The sequence below is a fragment of the Prorops nasuta genome, unplaced genomic scaffold (genome assembly GCF_024137725.1).
Source record: "Prorops nasuta isolate Cenicafe-Biocafe unplaced genomic scaffold, Cenicafe_Pnas_1.2 PNAS00018, whole genome shotgun sequence".
Taxonomy (NCBI): Eukaryota; Metazoa; Arthropoda; class Insecta; order Hymenoptera; family Bethylidae; genus Prorops; species Prorops nasuta.
In genome coordinates, this window is record NW_027116815.1 from 673,217 (window position 1) to 696,240 (window position 23,024).

Below are 23,024 nucleotides of genomic sequence, written 5' to 3' on the forward strand. Positions count from 1 at the left end.
CAATTTATTATAAAAATAATATTAGTTCTTACAGAGTTGGTGGTTTTAAAATATAACAAATTTACATCAGAGAATAGAAACCACACCTGTTTCATTTATACTAACAGTACATTCTGTCTGGGTTTTTAATAAAAAACTTTTCCATACAATTATTTTTCTTTGTTCTTTGTCTATTTTTTTCATTAATAGTCTTGTATTGGGTACGTGTGTCCAGTATTTTCCTAATGTTGGATAAATTGAATTTGGACTACTCTCCTCTCGACTAGTTACCTCAGGATGCAAAGATGGAACCCATTGAGAAATTAAATTGGTTGTTATTATTGGTAAATGATACCTGTTTGCAATAGATCTACATATATTTGACAATTGATTTAATATAAATGTTGCTTCGCAATCTTTGGAATATTTAAATATTATTCCTGGAACAGAGTCAATTATCAGTAATCTAACGATTTCTTGGTTCTTGTCTTCATTCAAAACTTGCTTAATATATTTCAAAACTTTAAATAGCTCTTTTGTACTTCTCACTAAGTACACTTTTATTCTATCTAATATTTTATCAGTCCCCTGAAAATAAAGTTATTTCATTTTCTTTCAATAATGCAATAATAATCTTAAGATTTTACATTTTCAACTACATTAAAGGTTTTTAGCATAGACTCAATTCTCGAAGCACAAAAATCTCCCTTGGTATCTATATAATGCACAATAGAATTTGGTTTTGTAGCCAAACTTGCAGTTATTGCAAAACACATTTGAGTCTTTCCAGATCCTGCTGAGCCACAAATTTCATATATCTGACCAAGTTCCAAACCTCCTTGTAATAAATCATCTAAACTGTATGAATAAATTTAGTAACAAAAGTTAATCAAATTGAAAAATAATAGTGCTTACCATAATATATGAGTCACAATTTTCTTGTTTTCTATTTTAATAAGTTCAATAGCACTGTAAACTTCTCCACCAAATAAAACAATAAATTTTTGCTTTATATTTAGCACATCCTACAAACATAATTTGTTAATAAAAGAAACTTCATAAAAAAATTAGTTTATCGAATAAAAGTACTTTGTGTGATAGCTTTGTAAATAAACATATTTTATCAACTCTTTCAGCAAGAAATTCTTGTATGGTATTAATTTTTCTTGATTTCAAAGTTGACAAGATCTCAATATTTAACTTTTCATGAAAATTCAAATCAAGCTTAATCATTTCAATAACCTGGAAATGAAAAACTTAAAAAATATTTAATTAGTTTAAAAAATGTTTGTTAGAAAAGAGATGGATTAAATTTATGGAATTTTTCTCGATCCACACATTGTTACAACCTTACAATTACTTTAAAAATTATGGGGAGGAAGGAAAATAATTAAGAATAAATAAATAAAGAAATCCTAACTTCCGGTTGAGGAGCGGGGGCGTCCTGGTTAAGTTCTTGAGTTTGGTTGTGTTGAAAGCATATACATAGGTAAGATATTTGAATTGGTATCGCTGGTACGTACTACGTTAATCAGCCAAAATCTTTGCATAATTAGAGAAAGATGATGCCAAGTATCTAAATGACCTCGGCGTCATTCGGTTCGGTCATTCCCGGACGGCCCGAACGGATTGAAAGTGAAACGGGTGAAACGTGAACAGTGAACAGTCGATCACTTCGTTCGACGAATTGAAAAAAAGAAGTCATGGATCTTTACATCTGCTCAAGTGACTTCAGAGAACTTACAGCCAAACGAAATTTCTCATCTTGTCATTCTCTTTTCTACAATAAAATTCAATTTCCCGACATATCCTCCGGAATTGGCTGACCTTCCAAGCATAATCGGCAATCCCAAATTTTCTTGAAAAGGTAAGTAAACTTTCCATTTTTAATTTCCGCTTCTCACTGCTATTCTCGAATTTTCCCTTTTATTCTAATATTTAACTTATTTATCTAAAAGAGTATTTCATCCTTTTCTGAAAGCTTTATTATCCGTTTCCATTATTCAATTCAAATTTTCTCTATCACTCTTGAAATAGTTTTAGTAAAATCTAGAAAAACTGAACACGTGCAGGCACTCGTTTAGTTGGAAAAGTTTGCACGTGGGTAAACATAACCTAGAAGCCAGCCTAATTAACATTCTTTTACTAATAATTCATTAACATAAACTTAGAAAAATAAATATGAATAGCTGATATTTATACTTAAAATAATCTAATGTTCTTTAAAAAAGAAGACTTTCGATTATCTAGAATATTAAAATAACTCGAGCACGCGATTTGAAATCCTACATTTCCATAAAGAAACGATAAGTTTGTATGAAATTATAAAGTAAATGCTACACTAAAATATCAATTAGAAAATCTACTGATTTAAATAATTTTAATTAAATGAAAATGAATTCATCAATATATGGTACCAAAAGAATGTTAATCAAACTGATAAGATGCATAATAGTACTACATGATAATTTAAGAAAATTTGTAATATTAAGATTAAATGATAAGATGCTTATAGTCAAAAAGGAAAGATAAATTAAAGAAGGAAAAAAGGAGAACAAAAAGGAAAAAACGTGTAAAAATTGGGCTAGCACAAGCGGAAATGGGATAACTTGAGAATAATTGATATCGACCAATAGGAAGATGGATGGTGAGCGGCGTTGCCGGGTATTTTCTTAAAGGGGACCAATGGCATTACGAGAGAGAAGAAGCGCCATCTTGTCACGGCTTCGGTAAGCTTCAGACTGGTCTCCGTGGGCTGGCCGTTCACGGGAGATTCGTCGGGAGCCGTCGCCATGTTTGGAAGTACGCGCGTCCTTGGGCGAGTCGTGGAAAAATGTTGGCCGAAATATTAGATATAGCGCACGCGGCTTTAATTACGTGAGCTACCTGATTGCGAATAGAAGCTTGCCGTTTACGTCCACGACAATTATTCCCGTGGATGGCTCACCTGCGTTGCGGAATTTTCTGATTACATTATGGTAAGTCCGCCTTCGATCGGGCCAACGCCAATATGGCGGACGACCAAGTCTTCTTTATAACTCGCTACGTGCTCCGTTTCACGCGATTTTCCTTTCCGAAATACTCATTTCCTCCCTCTTAATCACCCTCCACTTGAAAAATCCAACCGGAAAACTTATTAAAAACGATTCCAAAACACCCCTTCCCTCCAGGTTTTTGTTCGAGTTATTTTATTCAAGCGTTAATTACACCTTGGACACTCGAACGCCCCGAACAGCTCGCCGACGATTTTCAAACTTTCACTTTTATCTCGAATGACATCTCGTTTTTCACTGAGATTTTACTTGTTAGCTTTCTCATCAATCCCACGGTATACGTAATTTTTATTTATCCCACCGTCCGTGGCTTCTTTTCCCCTTTTCAAATTCCGATGGGTGGGTTCCTGGTAAATTTTGATTTCGGCGCTTCTTTTCCTTATCGAATCATTGTGAATCTTCTTCAACTATTGTTTTTTTCTTTTTAAGGCTAGTTCTGTTTTCGACGTAAGGCCGGATTGATCCCAGAGTTAATTGTCTTTGTCTGGGCCTTAAGTAAATACAATACTTTGAAAATTATACTATCAAAGCTGTATTTCATCATTTTGTAAAATAGTTTTAGTTTTTTAGTTATGGTATTTTTTATATAAAAAGTTTATAATTTTTGTTTAATTCAAAAAACTTTACATAAATTAATCAATGATTTTTTGTTTTACAGTGTCATGTGTAATGAGTGATAAGCAGAACGCATCAATTTTGCCACCCCTCAGTGGGAGTGGAGGTAACAATGGAGATAGCAACACTAACGTACCTCCCCAAACGGTTAGTTTACAGCAAGTCCTTGCCACTGCTCAAGGCCTCAATGTACTCACTACAGGAGCTGGACAACAATTTGTTATTACCTCACAGGTTCCTGGTCTTACTCAGGTATAAACTTTTCTGCACATGAAAGACAAGATTCAGTAATGTTAGATGGGATGGAAATATTAAATATTATCATCTTTTTAAGGTCATACCAAGTAGTGCAACAACAAATGCTGGTATTCAGCAAGTGGGTGTTACTAGGATCGTTAGCATTAGCAATACATCACCTAGAGTTAGCGTTATGGGAATGGCTGGTGCGAGTGGATCAGCCCTTACATCCCCATCACGTCAAACACCAACTAAAGTTGTGCTAGCAACGTCGCCAAAATTAGTGAGGACATCCATAGGGAATATGTTTGTCACACCAACATCGCAGGCCTCCATGCAGTCTCCACCAGCCAGAAAGAGACTGAAGCTCAATGAATCTATGGAGAAAAGTACAGCATCCTTGGATGATGCGCAAGGCTACAAGAGGAGAATCATGGAGCATAAGATGAAGAGGATGCGTGCAATCAGGGAAAAATACGCCGAAAACGCTTCCGAATTATTTTTTCTTCACACTGGTGGCAATATGATGGAGTTTCAAACCTGGAGGAAGAAGCCACCTGCACCTCAATATCTGCATTTTTTAAGACAGAACAGGTTGGACCCTGAAGATGATGATGAAGACTTAACAGCTCCACTGCCAGCTGTAACAGAGGTTCCTGTGTCCTCAACAACCACTCCTATATCCACTGTAGTTCCCCTCCATCAAGGATCTGAAGTAAAGATAACAGGAATAGGTGTAACACCTGTTGCAGTCACCACAAAGCTACCAGCTACTGTAGCGCAGCTCACCCAGCAAGGTAAATATAATTCTTATTATAATCTTATTTTCATCCTGCGAGGTAGAATTATCCCCCCTACAAAGGGTCATATTTTACATCTAAATTTTCACATTAGTACTGTATGATCATTTGCACAATAGGGCAAGTACCAGGTAGGCCTCAAGGGGGCCGCCATGGAATGGTGTTTGCTATCCAAGCAGCTATTCAGACTTTACCGGTTACAGTTCACTCTCCACCTACTACTACACTCATTATAGGTGATTACCGCAGGATTATCATTCGATGTGTAGATCGTGCATTTTAAGTTAATTTTCATTGATTCAAAAGCAGGCCAGCATATTTGTTTTTCTTACCTCCTGACTCTACTACTTTTCTTGGATGGATCTTTATAATTTACTTACATGTATTTTATGTGTTTTTAAATAAATTCGAAGTTCTTTATTTCACAAAATTTTCTTAATTACAGGCAATGCAGAAATGTCCGAAACCGTTAAAACCACTACGGTATCTATATCTGCAACAATAGCAAAAACTGCAACGACAGTTGCATCAACTAAAGCACCGAACCCAATAGTTTCTCAATCTCAACCGGTCGTTAAGTTGATAAAGCTAACTTCTTCTACAATTAGCTCCTCTAATGATAGCACAACTAATCAGGAACAAATAGTAGAGAAGGCAAAACAAGAAGCCTACGTTATGCAGAGGATTACTGAATTACAGAGGGAGGGTCTTTGGTCGGAAAGGAGATTGCCAAAGGTTCAGGAACCAGCACGTACCAAAGCACACTGGGACTATTTGCTTGAGGAAATGGTCTGGCTTGCGGCTGATTTTGCCCAAGAACGTAAATGGAAAAAAGCAGCAGCTAAGAAATGTGCTAGAATGGTGCAGAGGCACTTCCAAGAAAAAGCAATTCAAGCACAGAAGGCTGAAAAATCTCAGGAGCTTAGGCTGAAGAAAATAGCTAGTTTTGTTGCCAAGGAAATAAAGACTTTCTGGACTAATGTGGAAAAGGTTTGTATTGTTTTTATTATTTATTATATTACCCCACACTATTAAGCCGACATTCTCATGGTAATATTGCGAATGTGTGCTCGTTGTGGGAACAGCAAAGTCGGCATGTTGTGTATGGTGGAATTATATGAAAATTCTGACAAACGGAAATGCTGGACACTAACTTCAACAAAAATTTCTAAAGAAATTTAAATTAAAGAAGATTGTTTATTTTACAGTTGGTAGAATACAAGCAGCAAACAAGATTGGATGAAAAGAGGAAGAAGGCTCTGGATCAGCATTTGAATTTTATTGTAGGTCAAACTGAGAAATATTCCACATGGCTGACTGAGGGCTTGAATAAAACTGAGGGTCCTCAAAGTGTTCCAGCGTCGATTAACAGCTCAAGGATATCCTCGCCAATTCTAACAGGAAAGTCGCATTCCGACGAAGAGTTCGAACCAAACCAGAGTTCGGACGACGATGAGGAGACAATAGCCAAAGCCGAAGAAGAGATGAAGTCTACAACGAATCACAAGGAGGAAGTAGAACTTTTAAAGAAGGAATCCGAGATACCATTGGAGGATCTTCTAAAAGATCTACCAGCTGATTATTTGGAAGATAGAAATAGGAGTTTATCTCCAGACACCAAGGAAGTAGTTGAAGAGGAAAAAACAACTGATGGGGATACAGACTTTGTTGCTGCTTCTGACGAATCTTCAGATGAAGAGGATACCATTATGGAACAGGAAAAACTAGAGAAAAATGAGGACCACAAAAAGGAGCTTGATGATTTGCAAGCTGAAAATGAAATGTCCATTGATGAGTTGATGGCCAAATATGGAAATATGTCAGATACTCCTATGGAAATTGACGAGAGTGACAAAGGTACATAATTTAAAATTTGATTAAATAAACGATTAAATTATCATTTTATATTTGAATTTATTTGTAGAATCCGATAAGGAATCAGAGAAAGACGATGAGCAGGGTAATGAAGAGCCGAGCAGCAGCAGTGAAAACGAAAGTGAAGAGAGCGATGATGACGAGACGGAAGACCTCAAAAACAATAGTGAAAATGAAGGAGATGTAGGCCTAAAATCTTTACTAGAGGATCTGTCAACGGAACAATTAAACGAAAGTAAGACTGAGGATCGTTCTGAAGCTCATAATGAAATGGATGACGTAGCAGCTTTGGCAGAAAGTATTCAACCAAAAGGCAACACTTTACTTACTACTAGTGTAAGTCTCATGTTTTTCTTAATTTTATATGACATGCAACCTAAAGAATTTCTAGACCTTTCCATCCAAAAGGATGTATAAATTTTATAGTACATTCTTATTTCAGAAAGGTAGATTAACGTGATAGTTTTCTATATCTATAATTTTTTTAATGAATTATTTCAGAAAAATATCACTACAGTTTATTTGATTTTTATGAAAAAGAAATGTAAAGTATTTTGAGACATATCAGTAAGAGATTTTATATTACAGGTTGTTACAAAAATTCCGTTTTTGTTGAAACATTCGCTCAGAGAATACCAGCATATTGGTTTAGACTGGTTAGTGACTATGTACGAGAGGAAACTAAATGGAATATTAGCAGATGAAATGGGCCTTGGCAAAACTATACAAACTATAGCATTACTGGCACATCTAGCCTGTGAAAAAGGAAATTGGGGACCTCATCTTATAATCGTTCCGACATCGGTGATGTTAAACTGGGAAATGGAATGCAAAAAATGGTGTCCCGGTTTCAAAATTTTAACTTATTATGGAACACAAAAAGAAAGAAAACAGAAGAGGACCGGTTGGACCAAACCAAATGCTTTTCACATTTGCATCACTTCTTACAAACTTGTTATTCAGGACCACCAGAGTTTCAGAAGGAAAAAATGGAAGTATTTGATTTTAGATGAGGCTCAGAATATAAAGAACTTTAAGTCACAAAGGTGGCAACTACTCTTAAACTTCCAAACTCAAAGGTGAGCCATCATTTTATTATTATTTTTAATGAAAATCTTCATAATCGATGATGTTACTTTACCGTACCTGAGGGCGAGAATTTGAGTTTTTCAATTCAAGCCTTTCTTCTTGATGTAATTGAGGCATTTGTCTGAGATTAAGATTAAAAAGAAGTATTATTGATTCGATTAATTTTTGTTAAAAAATTCTTATTGAGTTAACACCTTGTTTTTAGACGATTACTGTTAACGGGAACGCCTCTTCAGAACAATTTGATGGAATTGTGGTCGCTCATGCATTTTCTTATGCCAAATGTATTTCAGTCTCACAGAGAGTTTAAAGAGTGGTTTAGCAATCCAGTTACAGGAATGATCGAGGGAAACAGCGAATATAATGAAAATATTATACGTCGTTTGCATAAGGTTCGTTAAACTTTGCAATAATTAAACACTATTAGAATTACCTCGCTACCGACCACAGTAAAACGAATTCATAGTGAACTGTTCTTTATTATAGCGAGATATTAAAGTTCTCCATTAAAACTCGCGTGTCGAAAAAGGATCTTATCCGACATACGAATCCTGTCTGGAGAAACAATTCAATTTCAATGCACATTTTAATGATTTTTCTTTTGGATGATAATATATTCATTATTTCTTGCAGGTACTAAGACCCTTTTTATTACGAAGATTAAAAGCAGAAGTAGAAAAGCAATTGCCAAAAAAATACGAACACGTTGTAATGTGTCGATTATCCAAAAGGCAAAGATATCTTTATGATGATTTTATGTCCAGAGCAAAGTAAATATTTATTGATACTTTTGTTTTAATTATTTTCTATAAGTTTGTGTGATATTATCTTTTTCTTTATTTAATGCAGAACGAAAGAAACTTTGGCCAGTGGGAACTTACTGAGTGTTATCAATGTTTTGATGCAGTTACGTAAGGTTTGTAATCATCCGAACTTATTCGAAGTTCGTCCTACGGTCTCCCCGTTCCAAATGGAGGCCATAGAATTTTTTACTGCTTCCCTGGTTTGGAGTGTATTGGACTATGACCCATTCAAGGTAAATTTCTTTTACAAAGTATCGGTAAAAATAAGGATTGATTAACGAATTAATCTTTTTACAGCACATTGATCTGTCTTCTTTGAATTTTTTATTATCTGACTTGGAATTTACACATACAGCGTTTATGGCGCATAGAACGAGAAAGCTACAGACTCCTAGGAAATTAATAGAAGAAATAGATAGTTTACCTGATCCACCTCCCAGATGCCCATCTGGAAAAATAAAAATTAACGTAACTCTGTCAAATCAAGTGAAGCCATCCACTCCACAATTCCAAGCAAAATTAAAAAACTTTACCGGTATTCTACCAACGCCTAAAGTAGGAACTTCTCCAACGCGAAGAGTTGGTCCGTCGCCGTTAACTTTGAATAATCAGAATACGCCAGGCCATGGTAATTTAAATTAATAGTAATACTGTATTTCTTTATACCTATATCCATATAAATTAAATATTAATTTATAGGGGTAACATTGAGAGTGTCCAGTGGTCAGCAATTACAAGGATATTCTTTGCAATTGGTTCAGCATCATGGTAGTGTTAAGGGTAAGAACAAAGTTTTGTTTTAAACAAATTCGTTACCCATCATCGATCAGCTGTTGGACAGAAATGATAAGTGTGACTTCAGCTTTTGCAATGATGGTAGAAAAATTGTTCTTGGGCCAGCTTGTTTATAGTCTTTCCATTTATAAGCATTCTAGAACCAAGTCTACAAAATTGTACAAAACTTCAGTATATCAGAAATATCATTAAAATTGATTTTCGTTTGTATTAATAATCAATATTTCTTTCAGCAATTCCTGTTGGACCCCTGACACAAAGTACAGCAAGTACACCAACCACAACATCAAACACTCAAAGAATCGCTGTGAGCAACACAAATATTCGGGATGGGCTGCAAAAATTGACACAAACGGTCACTGTTAAGCAAGGGGATTCCGTCCAGAGAATATCAGTGCCTAGCTTTGCACAGCTAGTCCAAACTTCCACCGGCAAACATATCATTTTAACATCCAGTCAACAAAACACCAATACTGGTAAGAAAATGCGAATTCATCAAAGTTAAAGCAAGAAGTAAATAAATTAATAACGAAACATTGTTCTTAGTTTCGTTTCCTGTGGTTACGTCAGGTGGACAACGGTTGACGGTTTTATCAAAGTCTTTAATGGGGTTATCCAGTTCTTGTGGCGGAGTTAACAAAGTAGTCGGAAGCGTAGTGACAACAACGAGTGGAACAAGTGGACGTCCTGTGATGAGAGTTCCACCGTTAAACTTAAATAATTCTCAAGGTCAAGCAAGTGCCAGTAATGGTCAGCAAAGTCAGGCGAAGGGGGTTACGACAAGGCAATCGCAGAAGGAAGCGGAAAGGCTACAGACCAAAGAGAGGCCTAGGTCTGAATTTTTCCTACCGCGTTTGGAGGAAGAACGTCGCCAAAGACGACAGCAAAAACTAGAAACAATAGCTAATATCAATGAGAAGCGATGTGCGGCGTGTCCCCTCTACGGCGAAGACCTTTTCATAGCCTTGAGAATCGATAAGCCATCCACCAGTTGTCGCTGGCATGATGGCTGGATCCATTGTAAAAAAACCAAAAACCTCAGGACAAGAAAACAATTCTTCTCACACACAGAGGCTCTCGCAGAGGCTATAAGAAGCACCGAACAAATAGTAGAGGAGCTCAAAGAAGTCTTCGAGAGGTTTGTCCTCTATGTACCAGCTGTACGAGCACCCTCTCCAAAGTTTCATGTTTCCCACCCACCTCCGCACAAATTATGGAATCTTCAGCATATGCAAATGCAACTACAGCGAGATCTTTCACCCAAATGCTCCATTTTACACCCTGTCGCCAGTGCCATGCTCACTCAATTCCCAGATCCCAGACTCATCCAATACGATTGTGGAAAACTTCAGTCTTTGGATCAATTACTTCGAAAATTAAAATCTAGTAGTCATCGAGCTCTCATATTCACGCAGATGACTAGAATGTTGGATGTTCTCGAAGCTTTCCTAAATTATCATGGTTACATTTATTTAAGATTGGATGGAACCACAAGAGTAGATCAGAGACAGGTAAATAAATCTATTATATTTATTTATACTTATTTTACATCTCTCTTGTTAGTTACATTATTCAATTTATGGTCTCTTCAGCTTTTAATGGAAAGATTCAACGGGGACAAAAGGATATTCTGCTTTATCCTATCGACAAGGTCGGGTGGTGTGGGTGTTAATCTAACTGGAGCCGATACGGTCATTTTCTACGACAGTGATTGGAATCCAACGATGGACGCTCAAGCCCAGGATCGCTGTCACAGGATAGGTCAGACTCGAGATGTGCACATTTATAGACTCATTAGCGAAAGAACCGTTGAGGAGAATATCCTTAAAAAAGCCAATCAAAAAAGACTGCTGGGAGATTTGGCAATCGAAGGTGGAAACTTCACCACAGCGTACTTCAAGAGTGTGAGTATTTTATGTTTATATATATTGTATATACAAGTACAAAAAGTATAAAATGTTTAGTCAAAATAACCAAATAAATAAAAATGAAATTCAATACTATAGGATAGACAAATTTATAATAATAAAAAATTTTGTGAATTCTGTTTAGTCGACAATTCAAGATTTATTCAATATCGATCAATCGGAGAATGATGCTTCGGCAAGAATGGCAGAAGTATTGGACAGAGATCGTGAAAAAGCAGTAAAGGACGCTGGTCAAGAAGAAAAAGTGGCAATGGGAGCCCTGGAAAGTGCGCTGGCAGCCGCTGAAGAGGAGCTTGATGTTCAAGCAGCCAAAACAGCAAAAGCTGAAGCTGTCGCTGATTTGGCCGAATTCGATGAGAACATTCCTCTAGAGGAGGCTGATAAGGAGGATGTTCATGTTAGCAAAGCTGAACAGGAGGTTCAAAATTTGGTTTCTCAAGTATGTAATAATCATTTATATGTTTATTTTATTTTTTTTTTATTTTTCTATAATAGATTAAATACTGGTTATTAATTTTGTATGATAAATACATATTTTTTATTATTAAATAAAAGATGTCACTGAAATACACTAACAAAATAACGATATTCATGTTTAGTTAACACCAATTGAGCGTTACGCGATGAAATTCGTAGAAGAATCAGAAGGAGCATTTTCCGCTGCACAGTTAGCAGCAGCTGAACGTGAATTGGAACAGCAAAAGAAAGAATGGGAGATGGATAGGCTGCGGGCGCTGCGCGAAGAAGAGGAGCGAAGGCTTCGATTGGCCGACGACGACGAGAAGCCTCTGACTTTTGCTCGCGAGGATTCACAGAACCAGGTTAATAGCGTTAGTTACTCTAAGAAAATCGTAAATAAAAAGATACCGCCAGGTAGAAGGAAGTCGCGTAGAAATTATAGCAAGATTACTCAAGAAAGTTCAGATAGCGAGTCTGAAACTACCACAGAATCTGAGACAGAGTCTCAGGAAGATGTGGTAGAAGATAGTCTGGACGAGGAGTCCAGTCACACTGAATCTCAGAGTCAGGAGGACGAGGATGAGGCTGAGGAGACTGACGACGAGATAGAGAAGAGGAGAGGATACAGGAGAAAAAAGAACAGATCCAATAATTCCAGTAGCCAGAACAAACTAGACCTTAACAGTCCTAGGACTAGATCCAGAGGGAACGTTAAAATCAACCTTTGGACTTTGGATATTAGTCCTATTCTCCCTGGAATCAAACCTAAGTACCGGGGAAGGGGGAGGAAACGAAAAGTAGATAATTCTAAGACTGATCAGCATTTGGTTTCAACAAACGAGAATCCCATAGATAACTCGTCGGAATCGCAAACCGACCTGAACGAAACCGCCGAATCTGAGAACGCAGATGGAGAAGATAAAACCGATTCAATGGATGCAGATGAAAACAACGATACTAATGAATCTGAGAATTCTGATGTCAAGAAAATTGAAGTCGATAATAAAGAGTTCGATAACTCCGATAACAATGAAACTGAGAGTTCAGAATGTGACGAAACTAGATCGAGAACAAATAACGATGATGAAAATTCGAAATCAAGGGTGGAATCTGAATTTGATAAACCAGAAATAAACAAGATAGCGGAAGAAGTAGATACTGTAAAATCGAAGGGAGGAAATTCAAGATTAGAGGATAAAGTTGTGAGTCTTACGGATCAGCTGCTGAACTCCGAATCACCTTTGGTTTTAGGAGACGTTCAGGACTTAGAATTGAAGTTAGAGATTAAATCAATATCAAAAGAGAAGGTCGCTCGGGCACCCAGTCCAACACTAAGTTCGCAGAAAAAAAATAAAATTTCAGAAGTAAGAAGATCAGCATCTCCACTGTTAGTTGTACGAATGACAGATGCTGCAAACACATCGGTTTTTGATAATGGGATGAAATATGACGTTACGATATCCACTGATTCGTCTGGTAAAAAGTCGAACGTGACTTGTTCGAGACCACTTCATCAAGAAGTGGAAGATAAAAACGAGGAGAAATCTGTGATACAGTCCTATTCTAGTCAGAAATCTTGCAGAGATCTTGAATCTACTGGCGAGAATCTTGAGGAGAAAATTGGGAAAGAACGCGTTAAATCTCAAGAAGTCGATTGCTCTGAGGATAAGAAAGTCTCTAGGGTAACGACGAGAGCAAAGGCCAGTTCGGAGAATAATTTGGAGAATTCAGAGAAAGTGGAGGAAAAGCGTGTGGTGAAACAGGCAGATTCGCAAGTGGTGGAAATAAACACTGCGATAGGAAATAAATTGCTGAAATTAACGAGGGTTGATGAATTTAGGGTGACTAGATCAACGTCTGCTTCTGCGGCAATGACTGCAGAAACAAATAATTTTCAAAGATTAAAACGTAGGCCTGATACCCCTTTGCCAGATTGCATGAAAGCTTCTTCAAGGCCAGTGACGAGAAGATCTTATTCGATTGTAAATTCTCCGTTGGTGAAAACCGAAAAAATCCTCTACGAGAAACCAACCACTCGCAGTTCTGGAGCTTCGATGGATAATTCTTTTGCAACTCCAACGTTGATTCGCAAAAATAGAAATTTACCTTCTGTTAACTCTGACAGCATAAAGTCTGTGAGGAAACTGGACGAAGAAACTGAATCGAATCAGAATCAAAAAATGGAAGGAGAAAATATGAGAACTACGAGGTCTAGTTTGGCAAATTGTGCGAAATCTAACATTATAAGGAAATCTAGAAAAGAAAAGATTCAGGAACCACTCTCTTCTATGTCTGATAAAGAAACGAGTACGGATACAAATGGAAATGCTGTGGCTTCGGAGATTTGTCTACAGAACTCTGAAAGTGTAGAAATGAACGAGAAGCCTCAGAGAACAGCCAAGGTTGTAGCAATTTTGACCCTAGATACTCACTCTCGCAATAATTTCAACAAAACTTCGAGTTCGTCGATACCAACTAAGCACATAGGTTTGAACAATGAAATAAAAAGCACAAAGAAGCTAGACATCACAAAGGAAAAGGAGGACGCTGTGACTTCGGTGGACCAGGACGAGTCCGAGATAGATCAGGAGACTGGTAAGAGAAAGAAAAAGAATAAAAGGGGTCGTGTTACTTCCCTTTCAAAAGTTACGTCTGATGGAAAATCTGAACAAGAGGAGGATGATATTCCTCAGAAAAAATTGATTCGATCCAGACCATCCTCTCCTCCAGGCCTGGATAAAATCAACACTTCAGTTTCCTGAGTATCGATGTTATTAAACCGATCTCTCGGTCTCTGCATAAATCTTCAGCTATAATTAGCTATTGCAAATGCACTTCAATAAAAACTGAAGAGATGAGAATCTTGAAAAATATCAGTATCATGAAAGTGATTCCTTTTCTTAAACAAAACTTCCAATAGTGGTACATTTAATTCTTCCTGACGGAATTAAAGATGAAAAATTGGAAATATGACATGAAAGAACTGAAAAATCCGAAGCAGTAAACTTAATCTCCTAATCCAGAAAATCTGAAGTTTGTTTTCTTGAGTCTTGCTGTTAATTTACCGACTACTCGGTGTTTGTATAAATCTCATTCTATAAATAACGTTACCGTACTAAAGCCTTCCTGGCTAAACCCAACAACCTTCTTAAAGCCCTGTATGGTGTGATGTGTTTGGTCAGGAAGGGGCGTCTTAAAAATTCGCCTAATTTTTGTATATAGATATATATATATATAAATATACATTCTAGGAAGGACGATACATTTTCGTTGTACCAAGTACACGCGTAAAATTTTCTAGCTGTAATTTCGTGATCCCTTGTAAAGATATTGGAATACTAGGTGGCATATTGTAATTTATATACAACGCGAGACATGACTGTATTATATTAGGATAGGCTAAACAGGCCATTTTGTTTTAGTACGAGCTGTGAGAGTTTATCATACTGAACGTGATAAGTATAGTCAGAATCAAATAAAATTCAATCAATTTATGTATACTATTAAAAATTAGTTTTCCCAAGAGAAAGTAAAAATGTATGAATTGATAAATCATTTAGAAACTCTTTTTTTATTTTTGAAAGTATTTTCTTTTCAATTGATTCCAATCGTTTAGTAATCTTGTATACAAAGTTCTGGAAACGAAGTTTTTTGTATGTGTCAGAGATTTTGATTGTGCCAGGAGTTAAACTTTCGTTGCTCGTCTATCCATTTTTCCAGTGCAAGGAACATAGCTTCGAAAGATTTTGCGTACTTTATTACTAGTTTCTTTCGAATAACCTTGCGCTACGTAACACTCGCAAGGTGATGACCTGACTCTACCCTAGACGTAAGCTCCACGTTCTCATTTTATTCGACTATGTCCCAAAATGTAATTACTTAAGTTGCGTGCCTGCATTTTGTATGATCGAGCGAATCCGAAGAAGGAAATAAACTATTCCTTGATACGAACAAAAATAAAACAACGGTGTTTCCTTATTTCTTGGTCTTCCAAGTCGAGTCGATCAAAGGTTCAGTTCCGTTTTGGTGTCAAACTTGCTCAGTGTGCTTGTTTATATTGCGGAGATCAGTCTTAAATAAAATTAATTTGGAAACGTATCGTATAGTTGATTGGACGAGCATCAATGAATTTCTTGGCAACGCTCAGAAATTTCTTCATGCTTCTCCTTTACACTTTCTTACATTGGTCGTTTGTTTTTATACATTTTTATGCTGCCAAAGAAAAATTTTCAAAGATCTCCTGTCTATCAATGTCAGTTTGGTGTGGCAAAGCTATCATGACCGCACAGCAAAGAAAAAAGAGAAAGAAAAATGGATGAATCTGTACTTTTGTGAAAACTCCAGCAAATTTCCAAGATGGCACCAAAACACTGCCTTTGCCATTCCAAACTTGGAGTCAGCCAAGGTATAAGCAGGCACATTAATGAGCGTCTATGGGTAATTCAGTTCTCACGCAGAGTTTCGTAGGCTAATTAACTTCTTTTTATATCAAAGTAACTATGTAACGAGGAATGAGAGCCTTTGAACGATTGTACTTCTTACCTAGCTCCCAAAATAGCCCCTTTTATTTTAATCTAAGAATTTTAAGCAAATATTTTTTCAATTCAATTTATTATTCTTATTTAATTTCAAAACAAATCTTCTTGATCAAACATTTTGAAAATGGTAAGTTTGGAACAGAGAACAAACTTTCAAGAACTTCAGTTGATTCAATAATCGCATTTTGGTATCTCTGAGACTTAAAAAATAAAATCGTTAAATTTCAAGAAATTCAAATGATTTGATAGTCGAACTTTGGTATCTTACAGATATGGATTTCGGATGACAATGTGGAACAAATGCCGGTCAGTATAACATTCAATACAATATTTAAAATAAACATGAAGAAAATGGAATACAGAAGTTTAAAGAAATGTTTATGAAAAATAGATGTGGTGTCCACCGACTCCTCCCACGACTGACAATGATGTATACATTGATTATTCACTGGGATTTTTATACGATAACACTCCAATGACGGAGGCGCAATTACCACCAATATACGTGAAAAAGGGACAAAAGCGAATTAGGAGTGAGTTGGGAATTGCTGATCAGGATGGTAAGTTCCTTGAAATAATTCAAATTAATTAACCGTAAGTATCCACACTAAATAAATTAATCGATTAACCAGGTCGACGTCCAATGAAAATGAGGTACAAAAATGAAGAATCTGTCTACGCTCCACAGTCCTTATTCGATAGACCATCCCCAGCATTGATAAAAATGCGACGTGATATGAAACTACACAAATATTATGGAATTGTACTGCCACCACCAAGTATAAAATCCTCTCATACAACGAAACCTATGTTGGAACAAGAACATACATTGGATTGGATGATCCACGAGGACTGGGCGATCTTGCAAACTATTCAAATTTACCAAGGACTTCCTATCAATTTAATGGTATTATCCCCTGGCCACACTCCAAATTGGGACTTTGTGGCTGATATTGTGAACAATACCTCGCGAATCTATAGATCTCCCGATCAGTGCATGCATAGATACGAGTCAATAATTTTGCCCAGAGAAGAAGGCAAATTACTATATGATTCTACTCCAAAGAAGCAGAAGAAACAAAAAGGTGTTTACAAGATGCCACAAATTTCAGAGGTAAGAATAAATTTCATAATTCATTTAGACACCTTTATGGGTGGGATCTGAATTGTGATAAACATATAAAACTTTCAGCAACACAACAAGACCAACAGATTGATGAGAACATCCCAACTGTATAATCAGGACAAAAATCATTCCTTTACAATGATGTGTTGTCAGAAATTCGACAGTATTAAGTCTATATCCAATAAAAGGACCCCGACAGTGAAACCGTTACTGGTGAATCCATTGACAAAGAATCCAAAGCATGCGGCGGTTCTTGCTGAGTGTGGGATTCAATACGATAGTCCTCTGGCACCGATTGACGTTGCTGCTCGTAGAGCAGAAAGAATAGCTAAAGAAAAACTAAAAAATGCTGTAAGTACATTAATAATTCTTAATAGTTAATAGGTCTATTAAACGTAAGGTTGTTGCTTTTTAAAGGTTTTGACAGCGGAGCAACAACAACAAGCAGCTCGTTTAGTACAGCAACAGACTCAACAGCAGCAGGTCCAGCTCCAACAACAGCAACAAGCCCCTCAGCAAGTGATCACGACAACCCAGCAAGTGCATCAAATTGCTCAAGTGGTCGGTGCAGTAACAACTACCTCGTTAACACCGATAAAAACCATCACAACGACGAGTACAGTTACTACAGCTAGTACTGCAGCTGTAGCTACTACGGTGAAGACTCGTCCTGGTGGTACGTTGACGATGCAGGATGCTAGAGTGACGCCAGCAGTAGTATCAGTAGCAAACCTTCAAGCGGTTCAAAGAATAGCGACTGCTAATTTAGTCTCTGCAGCCCAGACCACGTCGGGAAATCAAAAAGGACTTGTGGGAGTAACTGTGAACCCGGCAAATCCCACTAAAACCCTTACAGCCGCACAGGTTCAGTATTACAGGCAGCAGCAGGCACTTTTAAGGCAGCATCAGCAGCTTAAGGTCATGCAGCAGGCCAGTCAGAAAGTCTCCGTTGCTGTTTCAGCAGCTGCTCAACAAAGAGCTGCGCTCATGAAACAAGGAATTGCCGCAGGAACGGCTCAAACTGCCGTAGGAAAACAAACGGTTGCCAGAACCGTATCAGAAACAGAAATGGCTGCATTGCTGAAAAGACAAGCTCTTCAACAACAAGCCAAAGTCGCGCAGGTACAAGTTCCAGCTCAAACTGGACTGACTCCTGCACAGATATTTGCCCAAGCTGGCTTGCAAGTGCAACAAGCTGGAACGTCCAGTACTGGAACTCCTGTAGCGACTCTGGTGAAAACTGGCAATGTTGCTAGTGTTAGAGCAGCGACTCCCCAGCAACTCAGGCATTTGGCACTTCACCCTCAGATAATCGCCCAGAGAAAGTTACCTGGTAAAGCTGGTGTTCAGACACAGTTTATAGTTCAGCAAAAATCGTTACCTGCAACCATGACGGTTCAGCAGATCCAGCAAGTCATGAAACAAGTCCAACAACCATCTACAATGCAGCAATTTACTCATGTAAGTTTAGATATTTTTTTATTAAAGTTGATTTTAATAATCTACTATTCTAATTAATTATTTTGGGAAAATCTTATAGGTTTCAACTGGGCAAACTGTATCTCAGCCTGGCCAGGTAGTGTTAGCAAAGCCTCCTTTACAGACCAGAGTGATACCAGTTGCTTCTGCAGCCCTCAAACAGACTATTCAGGTAGTCACTGGCACTGGGAGCACAGCTCAGCTGAGACAAGCTGCTCCCATTCAAGGGAAACCTATTGTCACTACAACCAGAGCTAGCCCTGGACCTAGCCAAGTCAGACTGCAAACTGTCACCCATCCTGTTCACCCTCAAGTCCCCCAGCAACAATCTCAGCAAGAAAACCCACCGAAATAATATGACAAGAACGCACTAGATTTTAAAATTTACGCGGTAAACATTCCAGATTCTATGAAAAAAGCTAATCTTTAATTTCTATGAATTGGTTTATTTGCGTTGTATGATATACTTACTAACAGAATAATTTGACGACGACTCAAATAAGTGAAGTAATTTCTACAGATCGTGCCGGACTTCTCGTAATCTTAATTTGTATTGTTTACAAAGTAACATTTAGTTAGAAACTCGTGAAACCAATAAACAGTACAATTAATTTTGTAAACAATAAAGGGGGTTTATTCATTAATTGATAATTGTTGCAACAAGCGGTTTTACATTAATAAATAAATAAAAAGATAGTAAGTGGTGTTACTGCCAAGCTGGTAACTTTATTGTAAACTTAGCTCGAGCATTGCAAACTAAGTTCTTCCAGTAACTTTTATCAGGAGAATAACAAGGAAATCCATAAGAACTCAATGTACAATAAATTTTGCGAATCTTGCAAAATTGTAAAATAATATATTGTTGAGGAATACGCTTAATAATTTGAGGTAAAATTGAATGCCGTATTGTATATGTTTGTATAGTTACCTGTAGCCTTAAGTTATCTTTGGAATATTATATTAATCGTTGCATTATCCGTGCTTGTATAATTTGTGTATAGTTATATAAAATAAAAAGAAATTTCTTGTAGGATTAAAGAAATTGAATTAATTATTTTAAAATAAATTTAATCATGATTTAATATTGCTTAGTTAAGATAAGGGAAAATTGAGCAGTGATTGCAATTATAGTTAAAAACTGGCAAGTTTTGTGCTTCTATTGAAGGTGTTTCATGTTTCATCCTGAATATCATATAAGAAGGAATCTACTATCGTTTCATTAAATTTCAATTGACTCTAGGCTTCTTACACTTCATCAAACGGTGTCAGGATTAGTCATTTATGCGGGACCAGAACAAGTATCTTATTAATTACCATAGAAATATGTATATTTACTCATAAATACTCAACTGAAACCTAAAGACAGATTAAAAACCCGTAATCGGAGGTAGGGAGGAAAGTAGCAGAGTTACAAATTTTAAAGTTCTTTAATCTTTGAGTTATTATATTTTATTAAGCTCGTCAATTTTATAGAAAGATAATATTTTACCCTGAACAAATCAATTATCTGTTTTCACAAAATACCGATTTTTCCTTCTGCATTTTTACTTTAAGTTTCTCAACTATTTATTATTCTTAAAATGCGATATCGAGGTTTTCCCCTTGATTACTATATCGTTTCTAAATCAATCCCTGCTAAATGAAGTGTTTAATATCTCCATAACTATAATAAGACATTAAATTTTTGTTTAAAACCTTTTTGAAGTCTTTTACTACTTGCATTCAAAGAAATCTTTTATATAAACTTTTCATGTTTTTAATAGTTTAATAGTTACACGCCAGCGTAGATAAACAAAAAATTTTTTACGTCCATATTTTGGGGCGTTTAAATGTGTGATGGACCTTACATACATAATCGTTACAACACCAAGATCGTACATTACAAAGTCTTAAATCAGAAATGCTTGAATTAGGAATATTTAGGGTGAGGTCTGCCAAGAATGACTTGAAGGCTCTTATACCTTATCTCAAGAGGATTCTAAAACGCTGTATTTATCATTAATCTAACCATTCATTACATGATCTTTTGATTTTAAAATGTATGTATATAAGTGTGAGTTTGGCTAAACTATATGTATAGTTCCGTGATCACTTAGTTTACACATGCGCAGTCTCTACATAATATTTATAATTTCTAATCGAAATGTCTAGTGAATGACTGGTAGGAATTATAAATTGGCACAGTGTTTAGGATAGCTCTTGATATAAGCTACCAGAGTATCTATAATAAAATAGAGTTCAATGGAGATTTTAAAGATAACCTCCAAATTATTTACTAAAGTCAAATCAATATTATAATTGCATGTTCCCCTTTAGGGTGAGTCTCACCAACTCACTCCCCGGGGTTAATGTGATATAGTTCGCGTTACAAGAACTATACTGCTTTAACGAAGGGTGGTTAAAGTAGTACAGTTCATGTAACGCAAACTATACTACATTAACCCCGGATTTGGTTGGTGAAACTCACCCTTAGTCAAACATCTTTCATTTGAAAATGTTTTCAATAAAATTTTTACTTTTCTTAAGAAATCTGATATTTTGAAAACGAAAAATTCATTCTGTATAATAACAAAGCAGGTTGAATGAAAGTGATGCAGCGCCGTTACTACTTCGGCGGTATTCTTATGTATAGAATAATGTTTTTATTTGAATCTACTTACTGAAAGAACAAATTCACTTTTTCAGAACTATTAATGTTGATGATAGGATTTTTTTTACATAACTTTTGCTATGTTCTGGGCATTACTCATTTCTTTATTTGATTTTATGGCGGGAATTTACTAGTCAATAAAAGCCAAAGGACCAGTTCCTGAATTTTGTAATTTTGACGAAAATGTTCGGTATCGGTACGGATCGAAAATTATATATATATAGATATTCATGTATCATTACACGTACTAATATTTATTATTGATTTTAGCCTAACAATACCGAAATTTATTAATAAGAGTTACGTAAATTCCCTACAGGACTTATGCTTTCGGGGTGCCAACTGCATGAAACCGATTACTTCCAATAGGTGATAACAGAATTCGGTATTTTCTTACCCCATTATAACTATCATTCCCTGTATTTTATAGCTAACAAGAGGTATGGTAGCAAAGGAAAATTATTCATTTCTGGCAATTCTGTTTCTATAGCGTAGCGCGGGAAATTGAAAACGTCTCCATTTTCAAATGCAAACAGTTTGCTTTTTTGCTGAATAATTCCTCACTTATCAATTGATCTACTTGATAATTTTTATTGTTATATTGGACGTTTCTTCCATGTGAAAAAAATTGATAGAAAGCGATAGAAAAATGTTCTGTCATTTTCAATGATGCTGCTGAATTCCTATTAATTAGGTTTTATCAGGAATTCCAGATAGGAAATCACTGATGATGCATCGTTTATACTTGACCGGAAGTCCAGTTGAATTTTATCGTAAATCGCTCATTGACACTGAAGCACTTCCTACAATATTCAATGAGGTTTCTAAATCGTAATAATAGTCTTATAAAGATTTCTGGTTAGAAACTTAAAAATACACTGTCATTGTTTACTTATTAAAAGATCCAACAAATATTTACATGAATTTTTTTGCTAAATTTGCTTTCATTTTCTATGAATTTACTAATCTTCGCATTAACTCCAATTTAGATATAGAAAAATTCTTTTTTGAAAAAAGAAATCATTTTTAAATTCACCCTAAAAATCTCATTCATTAAAAATGTTTTATATTTAAAAGATAACATATCATCAACACGAGTTTCTGATTAAATTATGTATTTAAATTTAACGATACAAACTGATAATAAAGCATTCAAATAAACACTTTATTAAATTTAACAAAATTTACATTTCATATATTAGGATAAAAATTGAATTAATAATTTATTTTAAATAATTCGTATTTAAAACTATATACAAAAACCTATCATTTTTCTAATTAAATTTAAATTGTTTTTTCCTTATTAAAATCAAATACTATATAAATTGATAGCATTAGAACTACCGTCGTTTTCTGAGTAACAGCGACTGAAATGATAAAATACAGTGAAATTTATTAAAAATTAAATTATTTTCTATCAATATTTCCTACAAGGGCTTCTTTCAGCGTCATTTATTTTTGCGTTATAGCGCTAGTAATTGTTTCTTTTACTTTCTTGCAGCTATGCATTTAGTATATGTACAGAAGGTGCCTTGGTCGTGTATAATAATAATTAACTTAATCTAATCTAATCTAAAAGATGATCAATGATGTAACGG

General features: G+C 35.9%; 2 protein-coding genes and 1 non-coding gene across 11 annotated transcripts; 2 read left to right on the top strand and 1 right to left on the bottom strand.

The window, feature by feature from the left end:
* Window positions 1-8: 8 nt before the first annotated feature.
* Rad51D (Rad51 recombinase D) lies at window positions 9-1,795 on the bottom strand. Of its 4 annotated transcripts, none has more exons than XM_066738551.1 (5): window positions 1,724-1,795; window positions 1,069-1,221; window positions 895-1,004; window positions 627-837; window positions 9-567 (listed from the first exon to the last, which is right to left on the bottom strand). In XM_066738551.1, exons 2-5 carry the CDS (start codon window positions 1,210-1,212, stop codon window positions 67-69), a joined length of 966 nt encoding a protein of 321 aa, XP_066594648.1. In that variant the 5' UTR covers window positions 1,213-1,221; window positions 1,724-1,795; the 3' UTR covers window positions 9-66. The 4 variants fall into 4 exon arrangements, with proteins under 4 accessions (XP_066594648.1, XP_066594646.1, XP_066594647.1 ...); XM_066738549.1 differs by lacking the exon at window positions 1,724-1,795 and adding an exon at window positions 1,329-1,417; XM_066738550.1 differs by lacking the exon at window positions 1,724-1,795 and adding an exon at window positions 1,400-1,412.
* Window positions 1,612-19,803, top strand: dom (domino). 6 transcript variants are annotated; one of them, XM_066738545.1, is made up of 24 exons: window positions 2,578-2,708; window positions 3,691-3,899; window positions 3,982-4,681; window positions 4,804-4,920; window positions 5,130-5,674; window positions 5,893-6,541; window positions 6,609-6,895; window positions 7,148-7,638; window positions 7,854-8,040; window positions 8,282-8,418; window positions 8,498-8,684; window positions 8,749-9,079; window positions 9,151-9,231; window positions 9,480-9,722; window positions 9,793-10,757; window positions 10,839-11,150; window positions 11,299-11,613; window positions 11,774-11,995; window positions 16,442-16,477; window positions 16,563-16,731; window positions 16,804-17,285; window positions 17,364-17,648; window positions 17,715-18,758; window positions 18,838-19,803. In XM_066738545.1, the coding sequence occupies exons 1-24, from the start codon at window positions 2,624-2,626 to the stop codon at window positions 19,129-19,131; spliced, it is 8,373 nt and encodes a 2,790-aa protein (XP_066594642.1). In that variant the 5' UTR covers window positions 2,578-2,623; the 3' UTR covers window positions 19,132-19,803. The 6 variants fall into 6 exon arrangements, with proteins under 6 accessions (XP_066594641.1, XP_066594644.1, XP_066594640.1 ...); XM_066738544.1 differs by lacking the exons at window positions 16,442-16,477; window positions 16,563-16,731; window positions 16,804-17,285; ... (1 more) ...; window positions 17,715-18,758; window positions 18,838-19,803 and adding an exon at window positions 1,612-1,846 and having other exon boundaries at window positions 2,616-2,708; window positions 11,774-15,598; XM_066738547.1 differs by lacking the exons at window positions 2,578-2,708; window positions 16,442-16,477; window positions 16,563-16,731; ... (2 more) ...; window positions 17,715-18,758; window positions 18,838-19,803 and adding an exon at window positions 1,612-1,846 and having other exon boundaries at window positions 11,774-15,598.
* On the top strand, window positions 5,705-5,833 carry LOC136780324 (small nucleolar RNA snoR639/H1). Its single transcript, XR_010823750.1, has one exon. It is a non-coding gene; the product is annotated as a small nucleolar RNA snoR639/H1 (small nucleolar RNA).
* Window positions 19,804-23,024: the final 3,221 nt, after the last annotated feature.